At 36.3% G+C, this 27,292-nt stretch overlaps 1 protein-coding gene across 2 annotated transcripts; it reads left to right on the top strand.

Moving 5' to 3' along the window:
• Positions 1 to 835: 835 nt before the first annotated feature.
• LOC140160629 (proton-coupled amino acid transporter 1-like) lies at positions 836 to 25,116 on the top strand. 2 transcript variants are annotated; one of them, XM_072183881.1, is made up of 12 exons: positions 836 to 997; positions 2,199 to 2,303; positions 3,711 to 3,836; positions 9,374 to 9,464; positions 10,157 to 10,245; positions 10,957 to 11,052; positions 13,650 to 13,734; positions 15,466 to 15,633; positions 18,664 to 18,792; positions 19,544 to 19,725; positions 21,519 to 21,694; positions 23,768 to 25,116. In XM_072183881.1, exons 2-12 carry the CDS (start codon positions 2,260 to 2,262, stop codon positions 24,094 to 24,096), a joined length of 1,515 nt encoding a protein of 504 aa, XP_072039982.1. In that variant the 5' UTR covers positions 836 to 997; positions 2,199 to 2,259; the 3' UTR covers positions 24,097 to 25,116. The 2 variants fall into 2 exon arrangements, with proteins under 2 accessions (XP_072039982.1, XP_072039983.1); XM_072183882.1 differs by lacking the exon at positions 2,199 to 2,303.
• Positions 25,117 to 27,292: the final 2,176 nt, after the last annotated feature.

Raw genomic sequence — 27,292 nt, 5'->3', positions numbered from 1 at the left:
TGCTTCAGCTAGGCAAGACCTATAATTATCAACACACTTCAACAATTCTGCTGCCATTTGGATGTATCAGAATATTCCGCTTCACCAAGTCCGCAACTGATGCACTGGTACTGTCAGCGACTTATATTGTGGTTACCCCCCTCCCCCAGCAGCTCCCCATTTTACACCTGGGTGGAGTAAATCAATTGGGAATTAAGCTATGACGCAACACACTGGCCTCAGTGGCTCGAACCCGCAACCTTTTGATTATGAAGGTCGCACCCAAACCATTGGGCCAGCGTGCTTCCCATACACTATATACATAAATGTAATTGGTTCAAATTAATCTCTATTTGGAGTCTTTGATATAATGTTCATAACTTTAATTTTGAACATGGACTCAGACTGAGTCAGGACTTGAGCTGGACTCGGTTCATAGAGTTTTGCCGGACTCGGACTTGGCAAATGTCCATACTCTCATGTGCATGTAGTCTTTAATTAAATGCCCATATAAGTAATCTAAGTAAGGTGATGTGATTTCATTTCAGAATGTGAAGAACGTTATGTTGACATGTGTTGAATTTGTGAACAACTCGCAAATCAACTCGAAACTCTTCTTAGCAACTCACAAAATTTCAATTCACAACTCGCAAATTTCAACTCGCAACTCGCAAAATTTCAACTTGCAACTCGCAAATTTCAACTCGCAAATGTCAACTCGCAACTCGCAAACCAACTCGCAACTTCCTTTGACAACTCGCAAATGTCAACTCGCAACTCGCAAATTTCAACTCGCAACTTGCGCACTCGCAACTCGCACATTATCCACACCCTATCAATATAGAGTGAATTTAATAATGCGAGCATTATGATGTAGCCATGACCTTCATGCTTCCTACTGATTGTGCATGTAGCAAAGCAAAGCCAAAGGGCATCTGGCATCTATATATAGATATCATATCCGTGGTAGCTCATGGTCTGAACAATAGGCCTATGTTGCTGTTAAGCTTTATACCATGTACGTTGTTAGTCACTTTTATTTACTTAATTTTTTCTATTTTATTTATTTACAGAATTAATTATTTTATATATTTGTTTTTATTATTTTTAATTTTTTTTAAATTCAATTATTAAATGTTTAAAAACAGCTAGTGTACTGTTTCATAGAGTATAGTTCTGTAATTTTGTACACCCCTATGAAAAGAACGACCATGTTGATGCGATCATAATTACGACCAAAATTGCGACCATAATTACGACCATAATTACGACCAAAATTGCGACCATAATTACGACTCAAAATTTGATTGTATTTATCATCGTAATTTTGATCGCATTTGGTACCCCAGCGATCATTATTTTGACCGTTATTAATGATCGTAATTTTGATCGCGAATACGCGACCATATATGCAACCAACTTTTGATCGTTTTTTTTTTATCGCAAATAATGATCGTAATTTTGCGATCAATATTTTAATCATCGTAAAATTTCCCGCTGCTGCGACCAAAAGTTACTCACTAGTACGTACAAACCATGCATGCACCATTTAACCCTGAATTATTTTCATAAGTCCAAGAAAAGCATCAACAGTTATGAATGGTATAATGCTGGACAAGATACTTACATATTCACTTAGACCTAAATTAAAACAAAGTCATGTAGTATAAGCCTATAAAAATTAGTATAACTAAACTGCATGAGTTACATGTAATATAACTGATTATAACTCAACTGTTATTATTAAAGTAAAAAGTTCTCGATTCTCGAATCATGATGTGTGAGTATTGCAGTTACATGCCTTCCAATCATGCAATCACTGCAGGGCTGTCAACTTTTGGAATTGCTTGGCATGAGACACTGTTGAACCATAGACCATTTGGTTGAACAAGAGGTGTACGGAATTATTTTTTGCCGACTACACTGTTCATTTTGACCCATAATCATTTAGCCACGGCACACAAGAATCTAAAAAGGGGGGGTTAGGAATAGGCCTATAACAAATTATTTTTACGATGCGTGAGATTTTACTCATTTGACAGGTCTTTGTGTGAGATTAATTACTATACATAGGCGTGAGATTATATGCTACCTTGGCGTGAGACAGTGAGAAAATGACCGAATATGTATGACTCACGGCCAGTGTGTGAGAGTTGACAGCCCCTGCTTCCAATTATGTTATTTTTAAGTTTTATAGTTTACATTTGTTTATATTTCAGTCCCATGCACTTTCAGTTCCCCTGAACTTACGAAAAACATTAAGTTGTATGTGAATGAACAATGGCATCAGAATACACTGAGAAATCTCATCTGTATGAGGACAGGTAAGATCAGTGCATGCTTAGTTATTAATAGCACATATAGGGGAGCAGCGGGTAATCCCGAACACGGGGTAATCCCGAACGGTGCTGCGCAGCTAACCTAAGAAAGGTGACGCTATCACACCAGATCTGTTTTCCGATACGTAGGAAATATTGTAGTGATGAATAGGGGTGGATTGTACAATTAATAAGACATGAGGACGATTGCTTAAAGATATGACGACCATATCGTGTTGACATAAATAGCTTATACGTACAAGTATAAGAAAAAGTAATACATGACTGGTGGGGTAATCCCGAATGGCTATAGAAAACAGTAATGATACCGTGTGCGGGGTAATCGCGAACGGCCGTCATGAGTGTGATGTTTTTTATGCATTGATCTGACAGTGCTATATATCATGAGCTGGATACGAACTAATCATTCACCGAGGTTCTAGAAATAAATTAAAAGTTGTAATCAAAATTTCAGTTCTTTTTAACACTCCAAATTGATTCTTCAATGAGCTTTCCCAGTACCGTTCGGAATTACCCCCAGATCGCGGGGTTATCCCGAACGACGCCATTTTCTTTGTTTCATATCATATCTTTTAACTAATTAAGATTGAGTTAATGAGATCATGCTTACAATTAAAGTATTACCCACTCCCAATATTGGTATGGTTTATTTTATCTTATGTTGTTTTATTGTGTTATAATAGGCCTAAATGAAAAGGTGTTCGGGATTACCCCTCTCTCCCTATACTGTATTTGAATAACCCGCAGTAGAAATATACTGCAAAACTGATGCTGCAAGTGTCACAATGATAAACACATGCAAAAAGCACAAAGTATAAGGGTATATAAACAAGATAAAGGCCAGTACATTATAAAATATTTTAGCCCTGTAACTTCTAAATTGTTGATCTAAAGTGTATAAAAGTATACATATTTGGAATGGAAATTACCTGACGAATCCAGTGGTGATGTCAGATTAATTTAAAAATGCTTAATTTTGGAGAACATCATGATTTTGATCCAAATTTTCGTTCACCATAATTATTTTTTCAGTAAAATTTTTTTTTCTTATTGATTTTCAAAAACTAGATATGAAGATTTAGGATCTGTTTTGTTATTTTTTGAATTTTGACCATCTTTTGGAAATATTCGCCCAAAATGGTTGAAATTTGACAGTTTCAGCCTAAGTTAGGTGCATATTTTTGTTTTTGATGGAAATTTAAAAAAATTAAAAATCGGTTACTGGAGTCAAAGGAGCTGTACACGATCAGACCAAAATCTTACCTTTATTTTCAAAAATTGAAAACATGCATGAAAATGAACATGTTTTAAACTATATGTTCAAATTTCAGGAAATGCATGTATGCACTGTGCAATTATAGTTTTTGCCTGTTTTTCTCGATCTCCACTCAGATCTGATCCTCTAAATGTTGACACCCAAGATGTTGATCCTCCCGATGGTAATTCTCCAGATGTCAACAGACATGAGCCTATCAATCAAGATGACCAACCTGTGGACAACAGACAACATACAACAACGTAAGCTTCACAGCAATAATTAAAAAAGAAGGAAATAACAGATATATACACTAAGCCAAAAAGAAACTTATAATTTTTCACAAGGTTGTATCTTAAAATCCTGTCGATCAAAATTAACGAAAATTGCACACAGGATTGCCTCAATACTCTACTCTAAACACATGTCAGTAACCAAGCAGTTGTCCAACTGACACAATAGCAAAATGCACTGATATGGAACGGCTGAACAGCTTCCTGGACCACATTCACAGCCCTATGCAAACGAAATCTGTGAGAATGGCATCTTGAATCACAGGTCACAAACTTACCAACCGATACAAACAGATCACAAACTTATGTCACATGTCCAAACAAATAATGAAGTCCTTTAGTAATGGTCCACCGTGCGCTTGCACGCATGCTGTGCACTTGCTTCTCATGCTTCCAACCAAGTTCCTGATGATATCCTGGGGAAGATTTCCCCATACTTCCCGTTACTAAAGGACTTCATTATTTGTTTGGACATGTGACATGATGATCCTGGTAAGTTTGTTTTGACTCTCGATCTTTAATGTTTTTAACTTAATGTTGTTAAAATTGTTGGATGTGACCTGTGATTCAAGATGCCATTCTCACAGATTTCTTTTGTTGGATGCCAATAGGGCTGCGAATGTGGTCTAGGAAGTTGTTCCATATCAATGCATTTTGCGGTTGTGTCAGTTGGCCAACTGATTGGTTACTGACATGTGTTTAGAGTAGAGTATTGAGGCAATCCTGTGTGTAATTTTGGTTAATATTGATGGACAGGATTTTAAGATATGACCTTGTGAAATATTATAAGTTTCTTTTTTGGCTTAGTAACAGCTAGGTGTAAGTTTTATTTGTACAATGTGTCATTGGTACAATATGAGCAGAAAAAAACACATTTTTTTCATGATCACTGAAACTGACCAATCCCGGTGGAGTAACACTTATCGTTAACTGATTGGGTAGAAGCAACATTGTCTATCATAACTTTGTCAACGTTTTTGCCATTTTCAGTTTTCATTGTCGCTGCACATAAATAGCAAGTAGCGTAATTAGGCATGTCAAAGGTTATAAATCTAGATTATAGTAATTGTCATTCAGTGGAAATCACAATGATATATTAATCCAATCAATTTTGGATTATGAAAATAAAATTGGGTACCGGTATTGAAAATTTCACTTATAGGAAGTAAGGATGTAAACATACAGGGTGAGTAAAAAAAAGTGCAATAGAAAAAAGAATCGATATTTATGTAAGAACCAAGTTGAACTTTCCCATTATTGAAAGTTTTTAGAAATGCCACACTCAATAGTCACCTTCTGTGAAAAAATGAGGTGACTCGCTATTACCGTTTAATTTTTATGAGTCCTTTTGCTGCAATACCCAATTTCATTATTTGTCCACGAGGTACCATGTGTTTTGAATGAGAGCACACAATGCACGATAAAAGCACCAGCTCTATAACTAACTTTAACTTTAGTAAGGTTGATTTTTGTGTTACTTTATTTTTTTTCTGTTCAAACAAACTTTCTTACATTACTTTAAGTCCTTCATACCTCACTCGACTCCAACTCCAGTTGTTTTTAACCACAATATGTCCAACTTACTGGATATTTTGTAATAATTCACCCCACTTCAATTTGCGCGCATTTCATTTCGACATCTGAAAAACCTGCCTACAAATGTATATGTTTTTGATAGAGAATAAACATCTTTTAAGTAAAGGGAACATGAAAATAACAACAAATAATGTTTCTTCTCCTTAAACAATACCAAGGACAATAACACTTTGGGTGCTACATTTTATTTCAATGCCAATGAGGTTAAGAAAATGGCAGTTGTTCCAAATATCACACAGAGTGGGCTGACATTCAAATTTTAGACGTGTCTTGGACAAACATTAAAATTGGGTATCGCTATAAAATGTGTCATAAAAACAAAACGGTAAATGCTAATTCCTTGATTTTTTCACACATAATCTCTAATCGATATGTTATGTATAAAATGTTTTAAAACCTAAAAGGTTCAACTCGGTTCTTTATAAATAAAAATTGTTTCTTTTCTCTATTGCACTTTTTTTGACTCACCCTGTATGTAATGATTTATTTTAGCTGTACAAAGAAGCCAATATACACTGTATTCAAGGTGTGCAACCTGATTTACAGCCTCATTGCCCATATTACCCCATCAAAATGCAGATTTCAGTATTGGGTGACTTAGCTCATTTTTTTTTCTCATTAACCCATACAATTGAATACCTGAGTGAAAGAAGGGCCGAACTCCATCAAAACTGTTTTTGAGGTATTAAGAAAAAACTTAATATTTGGAAAAGTTTTATAGGCAGAATGTTTTCATCTTCAGGGGAACGTTAATACATGAACATACAATATTACATAGATTCGAAATTATGTATGATGTTTTCATGGCAATGGTACAGGTCTTAATATATATGAGCTGGAGTTGGGCCCTTCTTCCGCAAGTGCCAGTTCCGTAAGCAGATGTGTTTTAAATAGCTACAGAAATTTGGTAATTATCCATTAATTGCACAAGAAGACACATATAATATTAGGGATGCCCACTCTCAATACAGTTTCCACTAGAACGATTTTTCATTTACTGTGTGCGTGCACTCACACACGTATTGTCTATGGAGAAACTGATCGATACAAGAAATCCCAGGCCTGTTAAATGGCGTACATACTTGTTTTGATCCAAATGTAGGCCTATATCAGGGTGTTTCAAGAAATTCCTGATTCCACCAGAAAACATTAACCAAACTTTTTCCTGTTTGGTCAGTAAATAGAGAGGACCTTCCTTCATGAAGAGATCAACTTTTTTTAATGAAAAATTTAATGAGATGAGAACTACAACAGGTTGAAGTGACACCATTATGTGCATCAGGTGTTCAAACGCAATTATCTCTGAATTTGGAGTGAATCAGACAAGCAAACTTACATACTCATAAAATTTAACTATTTTTGCAGACAAAATGTACAGGATGTTAAGAAATTTAAGAATGTTTAAGCCTACCATGCCCATCTCAAATCATGGACTTCCCGTGCACTTCTCACTACCATGTCCATTTCATATGCTATCCATCATCATGTGATCATGGCTTCCATGCACACACAGTGTATTGCTCAATGTAGTAAAGATAACCTTTGAGTTGGAGCAGATTTCTCAAAATTGGTAGTGATTAATGTTACCAAACTTATGCCATGATGAAATATGTGTACATCCATATCAAAAGGATGCACTTGTCGGCTGCTACATGTGTCTCATTTTACAGAATTAGCTAGAACAAATACCAGACTCATCTCAAGTGGAAGTGACTTCAAATCACCCCCAAGTCATAGGGTTTGAGAATAGAGCTAGAATATTCCTAAACCATGTGACTTGGGATGATTTGAAGTGACCTTCACTTGAGATGAGTCTGGTATATATCCCTAGCTATTATGTAAAAAGAGACACATGTAGCAGCCGACATGTGCATCCTTTTGATATGGATGTACACATATAATAATTTTTGAAGATAAAATGTGCTGACCTTAAAAGATTGAACAATGTTTAAGACTACAGCTATTCATTTGAAATAATGCACTTATTGTTCATCTCCTCTATGGAGATATTTTCCATGGCGGCCATCTATGATCATGCTTGAGGTTTCACCAAACAAACCATGGGTTTTGAGGTCTTATATTTTTGTTGTATGTCAACAAAATCGATTAAATTTTCAGGATGATCTTATTTTCATGTTGTTATAAGCAAATATAATGTTCCAGATAACGCTAGTTAATAAATACATTAAGAAAAAGTACCTTAAAGTTGCACTTTCTGTTAGTATTCCTTTTTGGACTTTAACTTTTAACTTGTTCTAGCAGCCCTATATAAAACCGTGACACTTAAAAGGCCATATCTCTGAAATGAAACGTCCGATTAAGATTATTTAAACGCCAAAATGTTTTTTCATCAATTCCCAGCCAATAAGTTAGGTCTGAATCAATTTAAAAGTACTTCAATTTTTAGTGGACATGCCTAATAATATGTTAGCAAGAAAGTTTATTGTAGTGAAAAGCAGATTTCATGGATGAACAAAATTCCTCTTTAACCCAATATTTGTGGAAGAAGGGCCCAACTCCATGGAGTTGGGCATCTCTTCCATGAAAACCATGATTAAGTGTACCTTGAAGATATTTAGAGAGTGGATTTTGGCTCATCTTTCACACACAAGGAAGAACAATCTGCTGGCAATAAAATTATGCTGGGTCTAACTCAGGTATTCAATTATGGCTTGAATATATTTTGTTCAATCGGTATGAACAAAAACTATGGTATTTTGGTGCATGTTATGATTACCATCACCCAGGAAGTCATTTTTGTACCAATATGATATACAATTTTGCTTTTAAAATCCAAAAAAATTTAACTCAAATAAGGATGTTTGAGTGATGTGCCTCAATGTGAGGTAGAAAACAAAATGCACCTAGCCCCTTTATGCAACAGGAGATATAAAAGATGGATGACCTAATCAACAGCCTTTTCCCCCCAGTTTTTCCAATCAAAATAGAGATTTTGGCATCAGAAGAAAGTTCATATTTTTCTCATAATCCTGATGAAATTATAGGCCTAAAATATATTCCATCTAGATGTTATGAACAAAAAAGTAATAACCTCATCCCCAATTGTGGTATACTACATGGGCTATTCTGAAACATGTTTTTACTTCTAATATCTAGCCTCAAAACTTGGGAATTGGATTATTTTGGTACAGGCCTTACTTAAAGGAAATCTGTACCATAAACTAATCAATGGCTAATATAGTTATATACCCCTAAATTAAACATACCAGACGCTCTAAATGAATTTGAATATTCTAACAAAAAAAAGCACTTTTAATCCTTCGTTTCTGCGATTCAAGGAGCCGCCATGATAGCTGCTTGTGAATCCTTTCTGCCACAAATGGTAGTGTAACCTTTCACACAGACCCACGGCGAGCGTGTGTTGCTGTATGGCATTCGCGACCCCTACAGCGAATTTTGGTTTTTAGTGCTGTTTTAATTTACTTTTCGTTCTCAAAAGACATTGTTGATCATAAATATTACTTAAAATACATTTTTTTATGTTCTTCTGTAGTTTTATGGGTAGAAATTGTCGCGTTTTCTTTTGAACGAATGTTGAATCTGAACTTTGGTAGTATTCGCTTAGTGTCACCAAAGTTCACGAGGGACGAGGCTCGTGGCACGGATTTCGCTGGTTTCAAAATCGGGGTACCGTTACAGCGTAATAAAAAAACATCGGGTATCAATATGGCAGCCACCATGGATCGCAAACTCACCGCTAATCGTCGTAAGGAATTAAGAATTTCTCCTTTATTTGGACGTATATAAGCTTGGGACTTTTACTGTTTGGCGTTTTTATTATTGCTGCAACTATATAGCCATTGATTAGTTTATGGTACAGATTCCCTTTAATATGAAAAATCTGACCACCTACCTTTAACATGTATACAATATGCTTCTCTATGTTGTAGGTTTATGCAGACATTGATGCATTTATTGAAAGCAAACATTGGCACAGGTCTGATGGGATTGCCTTATACTGTACATCATGCTGGACTCATAGTAAGTCAGCTTTTTAAGTATTTGGTGTGTGAGCCTCTGGTATAGGTTTGTGCGTCAACTGAAAGGTAAAATAGGCACAGGTTTGATGGGATTGATGCTGTACGGGTCAAGCTGGACTAAAAAGTCAAATGCGAAATATGTTTTTTGGTTGTTATTTTGTTTAATCCATGTCTTGAAATGAAAACAAAAATACCTTTTTTGCTGCAAATTGGAATGGGAATTTACAGTGGGTCTCTCCAACACACAAAACCAAATCATATTTCTTCATATTCAAGAATATTTATGATGCCGTTTCAACCTGCAGATTTAATTATTTTGTTTTTTTGTAAGTGAAAAAAAAAAAATTCCAACATGCAAAATAAGCCGTAAAAAAGGAAATGCGCGTGCTACGGGAAACAAACTTTCTTTTGTTGCCTAATTTGTGTAAAACGGTCAATATCTCCTGTTAGGTGCAGAAAATCAGAAAAACATGGCCCGCTTGCTGCAGTCCCCCATACAGGCATAAAAAGGTACTTGGTTGGAACATATCATCCTTGTTTGGTCTTTATGTGTGGTGTGTATCTTTGTTTATGTGCATGTAAATTGAATATAGGTACATATATATGAAGCTTGTGATATTGAAAATGTGCAGATGAACATTACAATTGCATAATTATGTTATGCATCATTATTCTTGCCTTTATTTCATTCAGGTTGGTCCGTTAGGTCTTCTTTTCATGGCTGTGATCTGTGTGTTTTGTATGGATAAACTGGTTAGATGTGCTCACTATCTCTGCAGAAGGTATGTCCTATTATTATTATTTATATATTTATTTAAGAGATTGACATGTTTTTTTTTGTCCAAAGTGATGCACACATCTTGCAAAAATAAAAGTATCTTTGGATCTTCCCCCTGTAACAATACTTATTGGTCATACACCCACTGCGAACCTCCCAAAAATCAGCCATTGAATCAGCTAATGCAGCATTTAATTGATTCCACCAAGTGGAGAAAGTCACAAATTTTAGCGCGCTTTGCGAGCATTTCAATATAAATGCATAAATTTCTGGGTTTTTTTAAGACAGAGAAGCTCTACTTAATTATAGTTGAATTAGTGGTGCTGGCGAGTGATTAACCACTCGGCTATAAAATCTAGATAGCAAGGCCTAGCTGATTCAAAGTGTTCCTATATTATTTCTATACATTTGCAAGGGCTGGCTTGAAGCCCTGCAAAATGATGATCTGACATAAAAACTAGCCACTGAGAAATTTTTGATTGGCTGTATTTAAGGCGTTAGTAGTGTTGGCCCTAAGGAGTTGTTGAAGATCTCACAAAAGTGCAAAAAATCTATCAGATAAAAATGTGTTTTAATTTGTTGAATGATACAGGCAGCATATATGGTTAATTCATAGTCGTCTAGCCAATCAAAACAAAAAGATGATAGTTATACCATATGTATACATTTAGATTGTATGGTATGTGACTCCTATGTCTATGATGCTTGTTTGCAGGACACAGAAAAGTTCTCTTGATTATGGTGAAGTTGCAGAAGAAGCAATGAGAGCGTCGCCATTTGATGCACTGAAAAGAAAAGCCAGAGTTGGCAGGTAGGTAATTAATATTACGTTTCACTACCTGGAGAGAATTGATCAAAAATTGAATTCCCTCCTGAGGTTCGTATCTGTCAATGAGTTAACCAGATCACAAGGATGTCATTATAGCTGATTCTGGATCGAAGCGTAAGGTCAATATGTTTCTGATTTTTCTATTATCCTTAACAATGGTCAAATAATTAAGCCTAAGCATACTGTTGTTTATCTTGGTCTAGAACTTAATCAGTTTCTTGATGGTGAGGAAATTGCAAACAAAATTGTGAAACAAGTTAACTCTCGTTTGAAATTCCTCTACAGACAAGCAAATTTTTTTAATCAAAAAGTGAAGAAAATGGTCTGCTCAGCTCTTGTTTTGTGCCTGTTTGATTATTTTATTTCATCCTGGTATTGCGCCATTTCTAAATACCATTTGATCAGATTGCAGCGTGCTCAGAACAAAGTTATCAGATTTATTCTGGGCAAAGATCACATGTATCATATTATCAAAGCTGACTTTCAGAATTTAGGCATTTCAAATATCAGGACAAGGGCTGAGCAGCTCCATTTGAACCATGTTTTTAATATTTTTCATGATGTTTGCCCAAGCTATATGAAAGAAAACTTTGTCAAATTATCTAATCTCCATCGTTATAACACTAGGGGTAGCATTTTAACTTTCAAGTTCCAAAAATTAAAACAGCAGATTCTGCCTCCTTTTTTTACAATGCAATCCATAATTGGAACAAACTTCCCGATGATATAAAATTGTGCAATAAAAAATCAATGTTTAAGAAACATGTCAAAATCAACCTTTTAGACCACAATATTGTAATTTAGGTGTTTCATGTTTTAAATAGTTGTAATATATATATTTTCATTGTTTATTGTATATTTTTAAGGACCCCTTTGGAAATAAGTCTTTGTAAAGTTGCTAGAAAATGTTTAAATGTCAGGTTATATAAAGGTTATAAAATATTTTAATACTATTGAACTTGCTTCCATTGATTAAGACACAGCTTATTTTGCATTGAGCTAGCACTTGTTCAGTGTCTGTATATGGGACCATGACAATCCCGCTCTGACAATAACAAAATCCACCAGTCCTACAAGCGCCTCGTGTGAAAGTTTGCATGCCCCCCCCCATCAAGGAACTAGAACTAGTTCTACTCTGAGATTTTTGTCTTGTTTGCTACTGAGTTCTATTTGAACTTGCCTTCAGTTTTTGCAAACTGTCTAGTATGTATTTTACTTGTTTCCCCACATCAAGTTGGTGTACCTTGCTCCTTACCTAGGTGGGGGGTTTACACCCCCCAGCTAGGTACTGTAATGCTCTCCGATTCTTCTTTCTTCTTCTGGCAACAAACTTCAAAATGCTTCTCCTCCTACATGTTACACCCTACAATTACGTAACTTGCACATATGTATCGCCGATATCCAGTGCCCATATGGTGCAAACAGAATTGGGATCAAAGGTCATAAAAGGGGCATTTTCGGTATATAACCAAATATCTTCAAAATGCTTCTTCTGCCACATATTACATAGCACAATGACGTTACTTACACATGTGCATCGGCTTTACCCAGTGCCCATACCTTGCACACAGAATTGGGGTCAAAGGTCATTAAGGGGGTAAAATCTTACAATTGCATTATCTGGACATCTGTAAGGAGTATGGGGCTCAAACTCGATACAATAAATCTCATGACCAGGGAACATTTTGCGGGGGTCAGGTCAAGGTCATGCAGAGGTCAAATTTTAGAAATGCATTTCCTGGACATCTGTAAGGGGTACGGGGCTCAAACTTGGTGACAACAAACTTAATGATCAGGGGAACATGTTGGAACACTTTGCAGGGGTCAGGTCAAAGGTTATCTGGGGTCAAATCTTTATAACTTCATTTTCTGGATATCTGCAAGGGGTATGGGGCTCAAACTCAGTGACAACAAATCTCATGACCAGGGGAACATTTTGCAGGGGTCAGGTCAAAGGTCATGTAGAGGTCAAATTTTCTAAATGCATTCTCTGGACATCTGTTAGGGGTACTGGGCTCAAACTCCACAACAACAAACTTACTGACCTGGGGAACATTTTGGAACACTGTGCAAGGGTCATGTCAAAGGTCATCTGGGGTCAAATCAGAATTTCATTTTCATATCTGTAACAGGTACGGGCTCAAACATGGTGACAACAAACCTCAAGACCAGGGGAACATTATGGAACATTATGCATAGGTCAGGTCAAAGGTCATCTGGGGTCAAATCTTAGAATTGAATTTTTTGGACATCTGTTAGGAGTACGGGACTCAAACTCGGTGAAAACAAACCCCATGACCAGGGGAGCATTTTTGGAACATTTTGTAGGGGTCAGATACCTCCACAACACCAACATGCCCCAGCTAGGTTTGTGGTCTATGACCACCATTTGCCACTAGTTTTCTTTCCTATTTTAATACATTTTTTTGTTTTGGGAAACTGAATAATATGGTGCAACCCTGAAACAGACTTGGGATTTCTAATTGTTTATTTGAAGATCCGTTTTAATTCCATACAGCTAAGAACTTTTTTTTTCAATCTGGGTCGGTCAGTCACTTTTCTCATTTTTTGTTTGACAGGTTTGTAGTGAATTTGTTCTTGGTTCTTACACAGACTGGGTTTTGTTGTGTTTCTTTACTATATGTGGTTGATGGTATATACAGGGTAAGTTGTGAATCATTAACTGGTTTCTGGTACGAATCCTACTCTGCCATTTTTTAATTCAGAAGAAGTTATGTATTAATCATGAAATCAGAAGTGATGGCTGAAAACTGATATCCTAGCTAGGTATAGCTTAGGGCATTTCATGATCTTCAGCATCATCCCCCACTTCTCTCCAAAAAAAGTTGAGATTTTATACCACTGGAAATCTCTGGCCACATAATGTTTACGTACAAAAAATTTCTTGCAGATTAATTTGTTTTGCAAAAATAAATATTGTGAAATTTTAATTATGTTCTGGTACACCAGAACGACATTACAACACATTGTCTGTGAAGCAGTGTAATACACATTACTTGTAAAAGCAAAATCAGAATCAACAGAAATTTTGGGAATAAGCTTTTTTTGTGGATTTCTACTGAAAAATGTCATAAAAAAGAGGATGCTAGGATCACAAAATACTCCGTTTAATTGTTTATTCTTTTACCCTCATGACCCATATTGTTCAAAATCGCACACTGGGATTTGTTAAAACACATCACCAGTCTATAATATCGAATTGATTAATTCAATTAAACAATTCATCGAGTGGCCATGGGCATGCAGCGCCATTAGACATGTTACAAGACTACCAAGTGACAGGTGATGGACCGTATACACACACAAAAGAATAGGCATTTTTTGATAATTTTTACTCAAAACTTACCTAGCTAATTTATTATACAGCAAGGATCTCTGTCTTTTTAATATGCTATGAAAAACTTAATTTAAAAACTATTTACCAACGGAAATAAAAATCCATCGACGGATAGTCTTGTTATGTTCTCACAAACTTAGAAAAAAATCTGAAAAATCCAAAATTTTGGTCTAAAAATTGGCCAAGGTTACTGCTGTCCCATTCAAAAGTACAGGAAGACCACCCACAGCGTTGAGGTCAACTTTCTAGACATCCTGTCTACTGGCAGTAATGGCTACTACCCAGTGCTAACATCAATGAATTGTTTAATTCAAATTAATCAATTCGATATTATAGACTGATCACATGAGAGCCCTAATTCTACACATAGCATTATGCTTGCTTGGTTAAGCCTACAATATTTCTGCGATATGCACTGTCACTTACATATGCTCTCCACTTTACTTTGACTGAAGTAAATAGATAAAAATATTTGGGCAAAAAGAGTGATATTTTCTTTTTAAATTGCACTATTTTGTGGTAATAAAATAGAAAACCAGTCACTAATATGATCAACACATTACATTAGACATACTAGAACATTGTCATGTTTTTCAAGATTCATTTTGGGTTAATGAACATTGCTTAATGCTCTGCGTGCTAGTCATGCGCTTCATCAACGGAAAAAGTTCAAGTTCAAAATATCAAGAGCTATCTTAAGAACTACTGAACCAATACTAGGCTTGTTTGTACTCATTTTAATGCAATTTTCATTCTGATTCCAAATATGGTTATGAAAATCTACATTTCTGACATTTTTGAATTTTGATTTTTTAAAATATAAATATGTCGTCTGCAGTCGACACCCGCGTGAAGAGAGTTAATCTGTGCTCAATGTTAGGTATAATTATAAATTGCGGGTTTTTTTTCATGAAACAACCAAAAGAAGTTTAGTTGAAAGTTGCAGGTATCAAATAAATGGAACAGACTTCTAAACAACTTCCAAATTATACTTTTTTATATTGAGTGTTTAATCATCATGTACGTCATCTTTACAGATATGGTACATCTACGTTAATGACAGTGTACCTGATATTCGATTCATTGTATTGATGTTACTACCGGTAGTTCTCATGTACGCCTACATCCGATATCTGGATCATCTTGCTCCATTCTCAACTGCTGCAAATGCTCTTAGTGTTATTGGGTTGGTTATCATATTTGAGGTAAGATCATTTTGCAGGGGACCAGATTGAGAATGCTACAACTATAGAGCTAATAAAATGAATGAGCAGCAGTTGTTTTGTGCAAAATCTAAACATTTTACTTTTGTAACCAAAAAGGAATATTTTGATCCATCATCTCTTAAAGGGGCAATTCGTGATCCACAGCCTCATCCCCCCACTTTTCCCAAAAAAAGTTAAGATTTTTACACCACTGGATACCTCTGGCTACATAATGTTTATGTACCAAATATTTCTTGCAGATTAATTCGTTTAGCAAAAAATATCGCCAAATTTGAATTTCGTTCTGGTGCACCAGAACGAAATTACAACACATTGTCTATATCATGGAGCAGTGTAATACACATAATCATGCATATCTCGCAAACGCAAAATCGGAATCAACTGAAATTTTGGAAATAAGCTTTTTTTGTGGATATCAACTGAAAAATGTCATAAAAAGAGGATGCTAGGATCAAGAAATCCTCCTTTAACTTGAATACAAAATAAAATTTTAACTTGATGATTCTCATGGTTGCACCCATGCGGCCAATTTCTTCAAAATACAATGCAATTGGGCAGTGTATCAAGTTTGAATTCTACTTTGTATCTTTAGATTAGATGAAGAAACATATCCATGCAGTGGATTTATGAGAGTATGGTGAACTATATGAATAAAGAAGTTTAAGGGGTACTACACCCCTGGCCAATTTTGTGCCTATTTTTGCATTTTTCTCAAAAATTATAGCGCATTGGTGACAAGTAAGATATGTATATTATAGGGGCAAGGACTACAAATACTGCACTGAAAATTCAGCAGCTCAAGGCAAGTAGTTATTGATTTATTGATCAAATATTAGTTTTCCCTCATTTTTGACTGTAACTCCACAACTGTTGTCTGTGTTGAAATAAAATTTCCAGTGCAGTAGTTGTAGTCCTTGCCCCTATAATATGCATATCTTACTTGTCACCAATACGCTATAATTTTTGAGAAAAATGCAAAAATAGGCACAAAATTGGGCATGGGTGTAGTACCCCCTTAATCTATACTATTAAAGAGGAACTTGCCGATAATCGATACTGATCGATACTTTGAAGAGGAACTTGCCGATAATCGATACTTCTTGGGATCGATTCATCGGTATCATCTCAGAGATTATAGATGAAAAATAAATTAATAAATTAATAAATAGATAAATAAATAAGTTCTAGCATTTCCAGATGAATGGTAAATGCATAGATAGATAGATAAATTAATAAATACAAATAATTATTTGGATTTATTCGGTAGATCAACCAATGGCGGTCCGTTGCTGCGTTGCTATACGCGGATTACGCACAGGTCGTGGCAACTTCCCGACGCGCTATAATGGTAACAAAACTTCCAGCACGGTATAAATCGCAACCGTATAATAAATCAACTGCATTCGTTTATGATGATTTTCGGAAAGTTCTTTTGTGATGACTTTCCGAAGATTTTTAAGGTAGGCCTAGGCTTGATTAGCATGGTATGATATATCTCAACAATGGCGCCGTAGATTTCTTTTTGATATTGGGGGATAGGGATGAAAAGCATTTCTTAGAAGTAGGCATATTAATAGTGAATCTGACACCTTTTGGCAACATTAACGATGGCGTAGGTTTCTTTTGACATGGGGGATGGGATCCGTTTAAATCAATTTCTTGAAATAGGCCTACAGTGAATCCAGCACCTTTTGGCGACAGATTAATTTATGGCCATAATGAAGCTAAAATGGTGAATTATATGGTGCAAAAGTGGAACAAATTCGCACGACGAAGACCGCTACAATTGGCACTGTGACTTTTTTAGCCAAATATGAGGTTAATTTTGTCAGAAACCCACATGTACATGTATACATGTTTGGTACAAAAATTACGCAAAAGAAATTTATGCTAAGGAAGTCGTTTGCAAAGTAGAGGCAACAAATGGTAGGCCTACCACATCACTTACCGCGTGATTGAGCTGTTAAAAGCGATACCAATTGCCATGATTACCATTTCCATCGTTTATACTAACCGCTCCCGTTTACTAACCGCTCCCATTTACTCATCTAGCGGGGGCAGAGGAAAGCATGAAAAAAATTATATGTACCACATTGTAGACATATTCAGCATTGGATTTAGCTGGAATAGCATAGCAAAATTTTATATACTTGCCAATAAATTTTGCTATTACATACATGTCAAGCATATGGAAAAGCAGAGGCCTATCCATTGACCTCAAGGTACGCCTACTTCGTGCAACTGTGTTTTCCATTGCCACTTATGGATGCGAGTCTTGGGCTATGACAAAGAATGATAGGAAAAGAGTAGATGCTTTTGAGATGTGGTGTTACAGGAGGCTTCTATGAGTGACATGGAAAGACAGGAGAACAAATTCCTGGATCCTCGACAAGATTGGTACAAGTCTAACCCATCAGAAGCAGCATAATGGAGAGAAAGTTGAAGTACTTTGGCCATATTGTCAGGAAACATGGAGGTGTAGAAAAACAGATTTTGCAAGGGGCTATGGAAGGCAACGAGGAAGAGGGCGTCCACCAACATCTTGGACTAATGACGTGAAGCTGGTTTCCAAGGAATGCAAGGTAAGCAGATCGAGTCAGATGGCGTACTCTTGTGAAGACCACAGCAGCGCTAGTGCCACCTGACACAGAGAGAGAGAGTAGCATAACAATGCGAAAAAAAAATGACCAGTTTCATTAAAAAGCATAATCACACAAAGGTGTTTTTTTTTTGAGGTATGACAAATTTGACAGCTCTCCTGCTTACATGCCTATATGATCTTCACATACATGTACAGATCTGCAATATTTTCCCCTCGATCAAGTTATAGGAACAAAAAAATGCTATGCAAAATTTGGGAAATGCTACACAAAATATATATTGCATAGCACTTTTTGCTGGTCAAAATAAATGCTGCAAATCCAACACTGGATATGTTATTGTGCATGTTCATTATAAGATCTTCTGAAATGAAACAATACATGTGTATATCATCTCTTTTATTCACAGTACATGTTTTATTACCTCATTAATGAAGCCAGCCCAAAACAAATAGGAAATCTTCCATACGCAACTGATTTCAAGGGAATGTGTCTCTTTTATGGATCAGCTATATATGCATTTGAAGGTATCGGAGTGGTAAGTACAGAAGTTCAGATCCTAATACATGATGTATTACATCGCAAAATAATGAATAAAAGTATAAACAGTATGAAATGTTGTTCAACATTGTTTATTACAAAAATATTAGTACTTTAAATGGTTTTTTTGGGTTTTTTTCAGGAGAAAAGGAAAAATTGTTAGCAAAACTGAACGAACCTCAAGTAAAAAAGCAAAGTCAATAATTCTCTGTAGTAGATACTCCCCAGGGTGGCGTACATCTTGGGAGGGGGCACATCATACATTTTTGGTGGGTATGCTCCCCTGGAATTATGAGGTGGGTCTTTGGGAGCTGACAGTGTACCGGTAAAAGGGGATCTTTTGGAGCTGCAAACAGTGAAAATCAAGGGTCTTTTTTTGGCTGAAAATCACCTGAAGAAAAACAGAAATGTGAGGAAGTGAGCAATTTAGAGGTCATAGGGCTGACATGAAAATGATTAAAATCAATTCTTTCAGTGCTCGGCTGTTTTGGCAAACTTGGGTCTTTCAGAGCTGCACGGTCCAAATACAGGTCTTTCTGGGAGGGGAAATACCAGTATGGTCATATTTTGCGATCCTTTAATTTGGTATACTACCCCACCCCCAAGCATGAAAATGCTCCCATTCTTACATGTACCCACCTTTCCACTAATCCCCCGCTATACTACCTGCTCCTGTACACCACCCTGGGGAGTAACTATTTACATAATAGAGCTAATCATGGCTCAATTTCCTACTTTTAAAAATCCAGGTACTGCCGTTGGAAAATAAGATGAAGAATCAAGACAAGTTTCGTAAAGTACTCATTCTGGGCATGGGGATTGTGTACTTTATATATCTCTCCATGGGCTTGCTGGGTTACCTGTGTTTTGGACAGAATTACTGGAGTTGGGGTTTTTTATACAATGTTACACAAGACTTGCCTGATACATTGTAAGTGTGTTGACATTTTAAACTAAGTAAATTTTTAGTTCAAAATGTTTTTCTTCCAATTTGCATTCTTAATGAAAGAGAATTTGTGCACTTTTTTGGTTACTTTTTTAGGCGGATCGTAGCGGAGCATGACCAAGAGTGTTTGCACTCAAATATTGAGACAAATAAAGCTGACACACAAGGAAATAGAATGGGTTCTGTAAATGAGATAAGGGTTGTCATTGCTGCCCCATATGATTTTTTTCTCAGTAGGGAAAATGCTCTCTGAGACCCCGTTTACACAGAGCCTGAAGTTGACTTTGAACTCAACTTCATTTGTGTGTAAACAGGGTCACCACCAAATGTTGACCTGGAGCAACATTTGTTGAATTCAAAGTCGACTTCAAACTCGACTTATGCAGCGAACATGTAATGGTTATATGAAGCATGAGCAAATGATGACATAAAAGTCAAATTCACAATTTGTTTTGAAGTCGACTACCGTGTAAACCCCATTTAGATAATCCTTACTCACAATCTGAATTCGATGTCGCAATTGCAGTTGACTTCTCTCTGTGTAAACGGGGTCTTAGACTAACATTCATTTTGATATTGGCTTTTACTCAAGAACCTGTGGAATGTAAATACGATTTGGCTTCTTTGACTCATTCCCAATAAGATAAATGTATATATACTGCAGTTTTGTAGTTGAATAACTTTGAATGGCTAAAATTGGACAAATATGGCTCCTAAAGTAATCTTCTTTTATTACATTGCCTTTCATAAAAGATATTTCTGGATTCTTATTGATTCTTATTCTGATTTCTGGATTCGCTACAAGTTATCTGGTGCTTCAAACTAAGAGTTTTTATAGTTTGTGTGTGTCATATAATGTGACCCGTTCTGACAAAACCAGGAACAAGTCGCATTTTTGACATTCTATGATTTGAATACAAATGTAAGCACAAGCCAATAAGCTTTAAAATGATACCAAAATTATATAAATAGCATCAATACTTTTCAAGATATGGATACTTTTGTAAAGGATATTTTTGCCAAATTGCTATTCTGAGTAATGGGCTAATTAGTCCACTTGGTCCCACAGTCAAATACCATGAAATTAAGAATTCCAAAATTATATTTTTTTTTATTGGGAATGTCATCTTTAAAGGCCTATAACTCAAAAATATGCCTAGCGACTTGTTCCAGGTTTGATGATAATGTGTCTCTTTTCAAACCAGATAAACATATAGCATACTGACATGAGTATAGTCCCACTTTCAAGTAAAGTCTCCTTATCCCCCCTCCCTTTTTTGAAAAATTTCAGAAATTGTAAAAAAAACCCAACATTTTTTCGGTTTTGGAGTGCCTCTAGACTAGAGCTAGGATCATTCATGGTTAACTTAAAAAAAAAAAAAGAGTTGTGTTTTTAATATGCAAAATTATAGTTTGTGTTCATGTCATACTCTATTAATGATCTCAAAATGGATTGAATACATTTTGAAATCATTAATAGAGTATGATATGATCACAAATATAACTTTGCATATTAAAAACACAAACAATTTTTTTAAAGTCAACCCTGAATGATCCTAGCATTTAGCTCTAGGTCCAGGGGCCCCCAAAAAATAAAATAAAATAAAATTTGAGTATATTATAGTCTCACCCCCCCCCCCTTTTGACCATTTTTGGATTTGTCCCTCATTGCAATCTAATAGATAATATATTAATCCTATGAATTTAGAGAGTGCTATTAGGTTAAACTTATATAGTAATAGTAATTTGGCATTGTTATGTTTGTTTTTTCCTGACAGATTATACATTTTGGTCCGTATGATGTTTATCCTTGTAATATTTTTCACTTATGGAATACAATTCTATGTGCCTGTTAATATATTATGGCCTTCTATTAAGAGACGTATCAGGAATGAGAGATACCGTGGCAATTTAGGAGAATATGTCTTCCGTACTGTACTGGTGCTTTTAACAGGTAAATTTGTTTTTCTCTTGCTAAACATGTGTTTTCCTCTGTAAATTGAGTCCCCGGAGATGCGAGAAGTGAAATGTGATCCCTTCATGGCAGCCATTCATTGTGGATTTAAATGTAAACTTTCATGTTCAGAGCCTAAGGGGGCCTGTCTCAACTTTCATTTTAGTGTATGGAGTGTGCATGCCAAACTTTGGGAAGTCAGAACTGTTTTTCCAGCAAAATGGGAGAACAGAACATCCCATTAGTCCAAAGTGTTGTTTGTCCAAAAATTAGGGTTAAAGTTAGGGTTAAAAGCATTTTATGATAGGATTAGGGTTAGGGATATAAAGTACGGGTGATCATTACGGTTAGGGTTAGTGGTAGGGATGGGGCTAGTAGGCCCTGGGGGCATTGACTTTGGAAGTGACGGGGATGTGCGGACAGCAGTTCAAAACTAGGGATCTTTCGGTGAGAGCCTAGACAATGAAAAAGGGGGGTCTTTCAGTCGGGGCTTTCAGTGAGAAGGCCCACACAAAGGGGGGTCTTTCCGTGAGACTTGGGAAATCTGACCAAAAAAAGGAGGTTATTCAGTGAGACTGGGAAAAATTTTGGGTCAAGATATAAAAGTTGATAAAAAATTTCAAAGATTCATCAAAATTATGAAAAATATGGGTGAGATTCAGTGAGAGATCAGAAATTTCCCCAAAATATTTGAAAAAAGGGGGTCTTTTGGTGACAGGAAAACAAAAAAGGGGGTCATTGGGTGAGAGGAAGTTAAAAAGGGGGGTCAATGGGGCCGCACATCCCCATCCCCCTTTTTTAGTGAGTGCCCCCCCCCCCCCCCGACTAGGCTATAGGGTAAGTGTTAGGATTAGAATTATGCTTGGTAGGTGGCATCCAAAGGTTTTCAAAAGTGGGGGACACAGGTCTCGATTTGCTCATCCTAATTGGTAAGCCCATAATTTTTCGTCCCACTGACGTGGGAGGCTGTGGTCCCTCAGCCCTTCACTCTGTGTGCACCACTGATGGCTAGGTGTTAGGTTTGGAGCTGTTTGGGTTATGTTTAAGGCTAGGATATATGTTAGGGTTCAGTTGAAGTTTAGGGTAAGGATATCCAAACTTTTTAAAATAATGACCGTCCTTTTGGACTATCAACATATACCAAAAATAGGGGCTTGACCGCTTCTGAACTGAAAAATTTGACTTGTTTTTGGAAGTAGTGAATTAAAATTGGGCCAATTAAATTATGGATTGTAGAGTTATAAAACTTCAGTTGTTTTTTCCAAATATTGACCAAAGAGCTATGTATGGCTGTCTTCTGAACTGCTGGATACCCAGAAAGTGAGGCATTTGACCAAAAGGGGGGGGGGGGGCACTTAATACAAATGACCATACGGGTAGTCCCCCAGCAAGACCCCTGTTTTTGGACCACACAGCTCCAAAATACCACTGAATTTGACCAAAATAGAGCTCTGAAAGACCCCTGATTTTGATCATTTCAGCTGTAAAAGACCACTAAATTGCGAATTCCTCACATTTCTGGATTTTTCCATCCAATTTCACCGTCGTTCGCAGCTCCGAAAGACCCCCTAATACAGGTATGCCACCAGCTCCCAAAGACCCACTATCTCCAAATTCTAGGGGAGCATACCCACCTAAAAACTAAAAATTGATGATGTGCCCCCCTCCCTGGGTCCCTTGACCACTTCACATACCTATACCACCCTGGGGTCAGTGACATTCTCTGCAGGTCAAGTTTTCTTTATACCAAACCTGCAGTTGCTGTTATATGTCGGTGGGTTTTATGGAATTTGTGGGATCGAAGAAGAAAAAAAGTAGGAGGCATTTTTGAAAATTGAGTTACTATAATTATTACCTTATACAAACATTAGGCTTCCATTATACTGAAAACACCAAAGGTCTGAAGTTTTGTGATGTGTATTTTCTAATGTATTTTATTGTTTTGGTTTTTTTGCCTTCATCTCAATTTTAAATTTGCTGCCTTTGTCACATATGTTCTCATCCCTTGAATGTGTTGTAGTCATGACTCTTTGCACTATTAATATACTTCATGATTTTTTTTTCTCATTCTAGTGGCATTGGCTACCTGCGTCTTGAGCAGGTGGTATTTTGGTGTGATTCAATTTCTCATCTCCCTGATTGGGTCATTCAGCAGTACTGCATTAGCTCTCATTTTTCCACCACTCCTAGAAGAATTGACATTGTACACCAAGGGCTACTCATCACCATATCCAGTGGCCAGGCTTGTGGCCAATATGTGTATTGTAGCCTTTGGACTGATGGGATTTGGAGCAGTAACTTATGTCAATATAGTTGGGTATGATATACCAATGGCAATGACAACTGCACCTGCCACGCCCACCACAAATGCTTCCGTAATTGACAACTTGGTTTCAATATGAAATATGTGTACATGAAAATTTCACATTGAAAATGACAGAGTAACATTGAAAATCACCACAACAATAGACAATTAAACACTGTCTGAAATTGTTTTTAGTATATTTTTCAGTGGTATCAAGTGGCTATTGTCTGCTATAATGAGCATTGATAAACATGATTAAAGACAGTAATTTCCATAACAATAGAACTGGCCAGCTCATTATCCATTTCAGTGCAATTGAATATATTCCAGTGGGATTAATGAGTGGCCAATGATTTTCAGAGGTGTTTCAGTCCATTTTTGCAGTGTGGTTGGACAATGGTTATTTGCATACAGTATAACAATAAAAACTATTTCAGTGTTATTTTCAGTGGTGCTCATGTTCAATGTGATTTTCAGTGTGGTATTGATATTGATTGTGCTCTCAATATTTTTGATTTTGTTTGTAAATCATTCCTAAAAAAGGCGTGGCAACTTCGTAATGAACTCACAAATTAAGTTTTTAAGATAGCCATGCAAGTAATTAAATTTCTTATATGTACATTGTACATTTTGCGTAATTGCTGTGTATAAATTCTGTTTTGTATTGGAGTAAATTTGTTGTTCCACAAGTCACACTCACACTTTATTCCTCAGCCATATTTGAATGCTTGTGCTCTGGTGTGTTTGTTAAATGCGTGCCCTCCACCTATGATGTAGGTTCCCGCTTTAGCCATTGCACCGCTCCCTCTTCCTGCTCGTGATCATGTAAATGGGATTGTGCCTAGTGGATCGATAATATTGTACTCATTAACATTTTGTCATGTTTTATTTTTGTTGATTTATTGTGTTTTCTCGTTTTACTTTGTAATTTTGTGAACGCACCGTCGGGTAGATGTGTGCCGCTGATATAAAATAATCAGCTATACTTTTTTGTTAACTCTGTTTTCTTGTTTACTTGTACGTGTATCTTGTTTTTTGCGCCTTGGATTAGATTTAATTTTCTAGATAAATGGCGCATTATAAATGCTTATTTATTATATTATTATTATTATTATTATTAAAATAAATAAATTAATAAATAAATTTCATAGTGATATTCAACTAAGTTGGTCTCATTATGACATAGAGATACAAGTGAATTGTACATAGGCTTATTAAAGTAAGGGTGGTCTTAATCCTGGAATTATGGAAACTTCTGTTGGTCTAAAGTCCCGGGGGTGCCACTCATATACCATTGCATGTTGTCATCACTGACCAGACACTTTTATTTTTCACCCAAAACACTGACATGCCCAAGGGCTGAAAGGTAACCCTTACCACTGACCAAAAAAGAAAAAAGGATACCCAAATCACTGACCACAGCCATGGTGCAAACAAAGGTACCCATATCACTGACCTTACATGTCCCAATGACCCTTTTCACTGACGAAGGTAGAAAGCAATATTTACCTAGTGTATTTCCAATCCCTTTACATACAATTTCTGTTATAATATGAAATAGCCTGGAATATCATCCTTAACACAAAATTGTGGTCATACACAACAAACAAGCTGCAATCATTTCATTGGTATCCAAGACCCGGAAGTAAGAAGTTGTTTATAATCAGGAACGAAAACAGCGGCTGACGTCAAATGCTGGACTTTGATTTTTCATGAACCCAAAACGCCGACATATCTATTGTAAAAAAGGTACCCTTTTTTCCAGAAAACACCAAAATTGAGACCCTTTTCGCGTCCCGCGCGGGACGTGGCCTATGCTTAAAAAGATACCCTTTTACCGCGAAATTTTGGTCGGTGATGACTTCATTGACGGTTCAACTGGCACCCCCGGGTCTAAAGTATATAAAGGTATATATAATATATAGTTAATCAAAACAGCTGAAGATAGTGCTCGATACTATTAGATAGTAGAGCGTGTAATAAAATACATAAAACAGCGTAATTATGTTATAACAGCATAATTTATTACTCAGAGTTTCACGCCTAAAACGGCGATCATTAGATAAATAGCTGAACACTGAACTGTAACTCCAAAACAAAACAAATAAATTCACAGCGTTGAAAGCGTACGCGTCTTCACTAGAAAAGCATGACAGCTCGCATGTTTAAAAACGAATGACACGGTATTATACGCACGCATGTTTAGCGAAAAACGCGATGGGCGCAGCAGCTACGCATGCAATGAAGTGCTTAATTATTTCTTTTCATACGCACGCACGCAATTTTGAAATGCGAAAAACAAATGCACGCATGTTTAGCGAAAAACAATAGGCGCAGCATATACGAATGTAATGAAATGCGCAAATTATTTCTTTAAAATGCGGAAGGCGCAGTAGGCGTAGCAACTACGCAAGTAATGAAGTGCGCAATTTATTTTTTCTTTGCACGGCTTGGTGGTTAACGACCGTGTCGGCATTTTGAGATGAGTTCGGTTTTATTATTGACTATGTTAGGCCCTTTCGCACGCAGTATTTCTAATTTCTCTTCAATGCATAGGTTGCATTGTCCTTAGTCACGTCTGTGTGTGTTTGATTCTTTCAAGATTTCCCAGTGGATAGAGTAGTTACTCCCTTATATATATATATATATTTTAGAATGGAAATGACTTGATAAATCCACATTGTGAGATCAAATTTGGGCAAAAATGCTCAGTATTGGAGAGAATACCCCAAAACAGGTTTTTGGGCCAAATTTTTTGACCTTTGTGCAATAAACTGGAAGTTGACCCTTAACCTGTTGCGGCACATAACTTCTGAACCAAAGGTCGTATTGAGAAAAAAACTATATATTTGTGATCCTGGACTTGACAGATAATTTGATAGCCCTTGAAGTGATATTTGAACACTTTCAATTTTTGACCCGTGTATAACCCTATGGGGTCATTTTGGGGTCATTTATTTCAAAATGTTCAAGGGTGCCAGGGTGGCATCCGCTAGATTCTGAACCAGTAGGTCTCAGAGATATAGAAAACACAAAAAAACATTGTGTGGACGCTACTTTTTGGTTTTTGGCTTAGGCACCAGACTATCAACAGAAATAGATATTTACCCATTTGGTTTCATTCGCATCTTTTTAATTCAAAATGGCGCCCGAAATGGCCGCCAGAATAGCCTATTTCCATTGAAATACACTAGAGCAATGTGAAAATGATACTGTAATAATGAAGGTTTCTAATCAAAAGAAATAAATTTGCACACAATTTGTTTCATTTGTATCTTTCCAATTCAAGATGG

This window comes from Amphiura filiformis, chromosome 9 (genome assembly GCF_039555335.1).
Source record: "Amphiura filiformis chromosome 9, Afil_fr2py, whole genome shotgun sequence".
Classification (NCBI taxonomy): Eukaryota; Metazoa; Echinodermata; class Ophiuroidea; order Amphilepidida; family Amphiuridae; genus Amphiura; species Amphiura filiformis.
The sequence above is the reverse complement of the archived record's forward strand: the minus strand, read 5'-3'. Positions and strand labels throughout refer to the sequence as shown.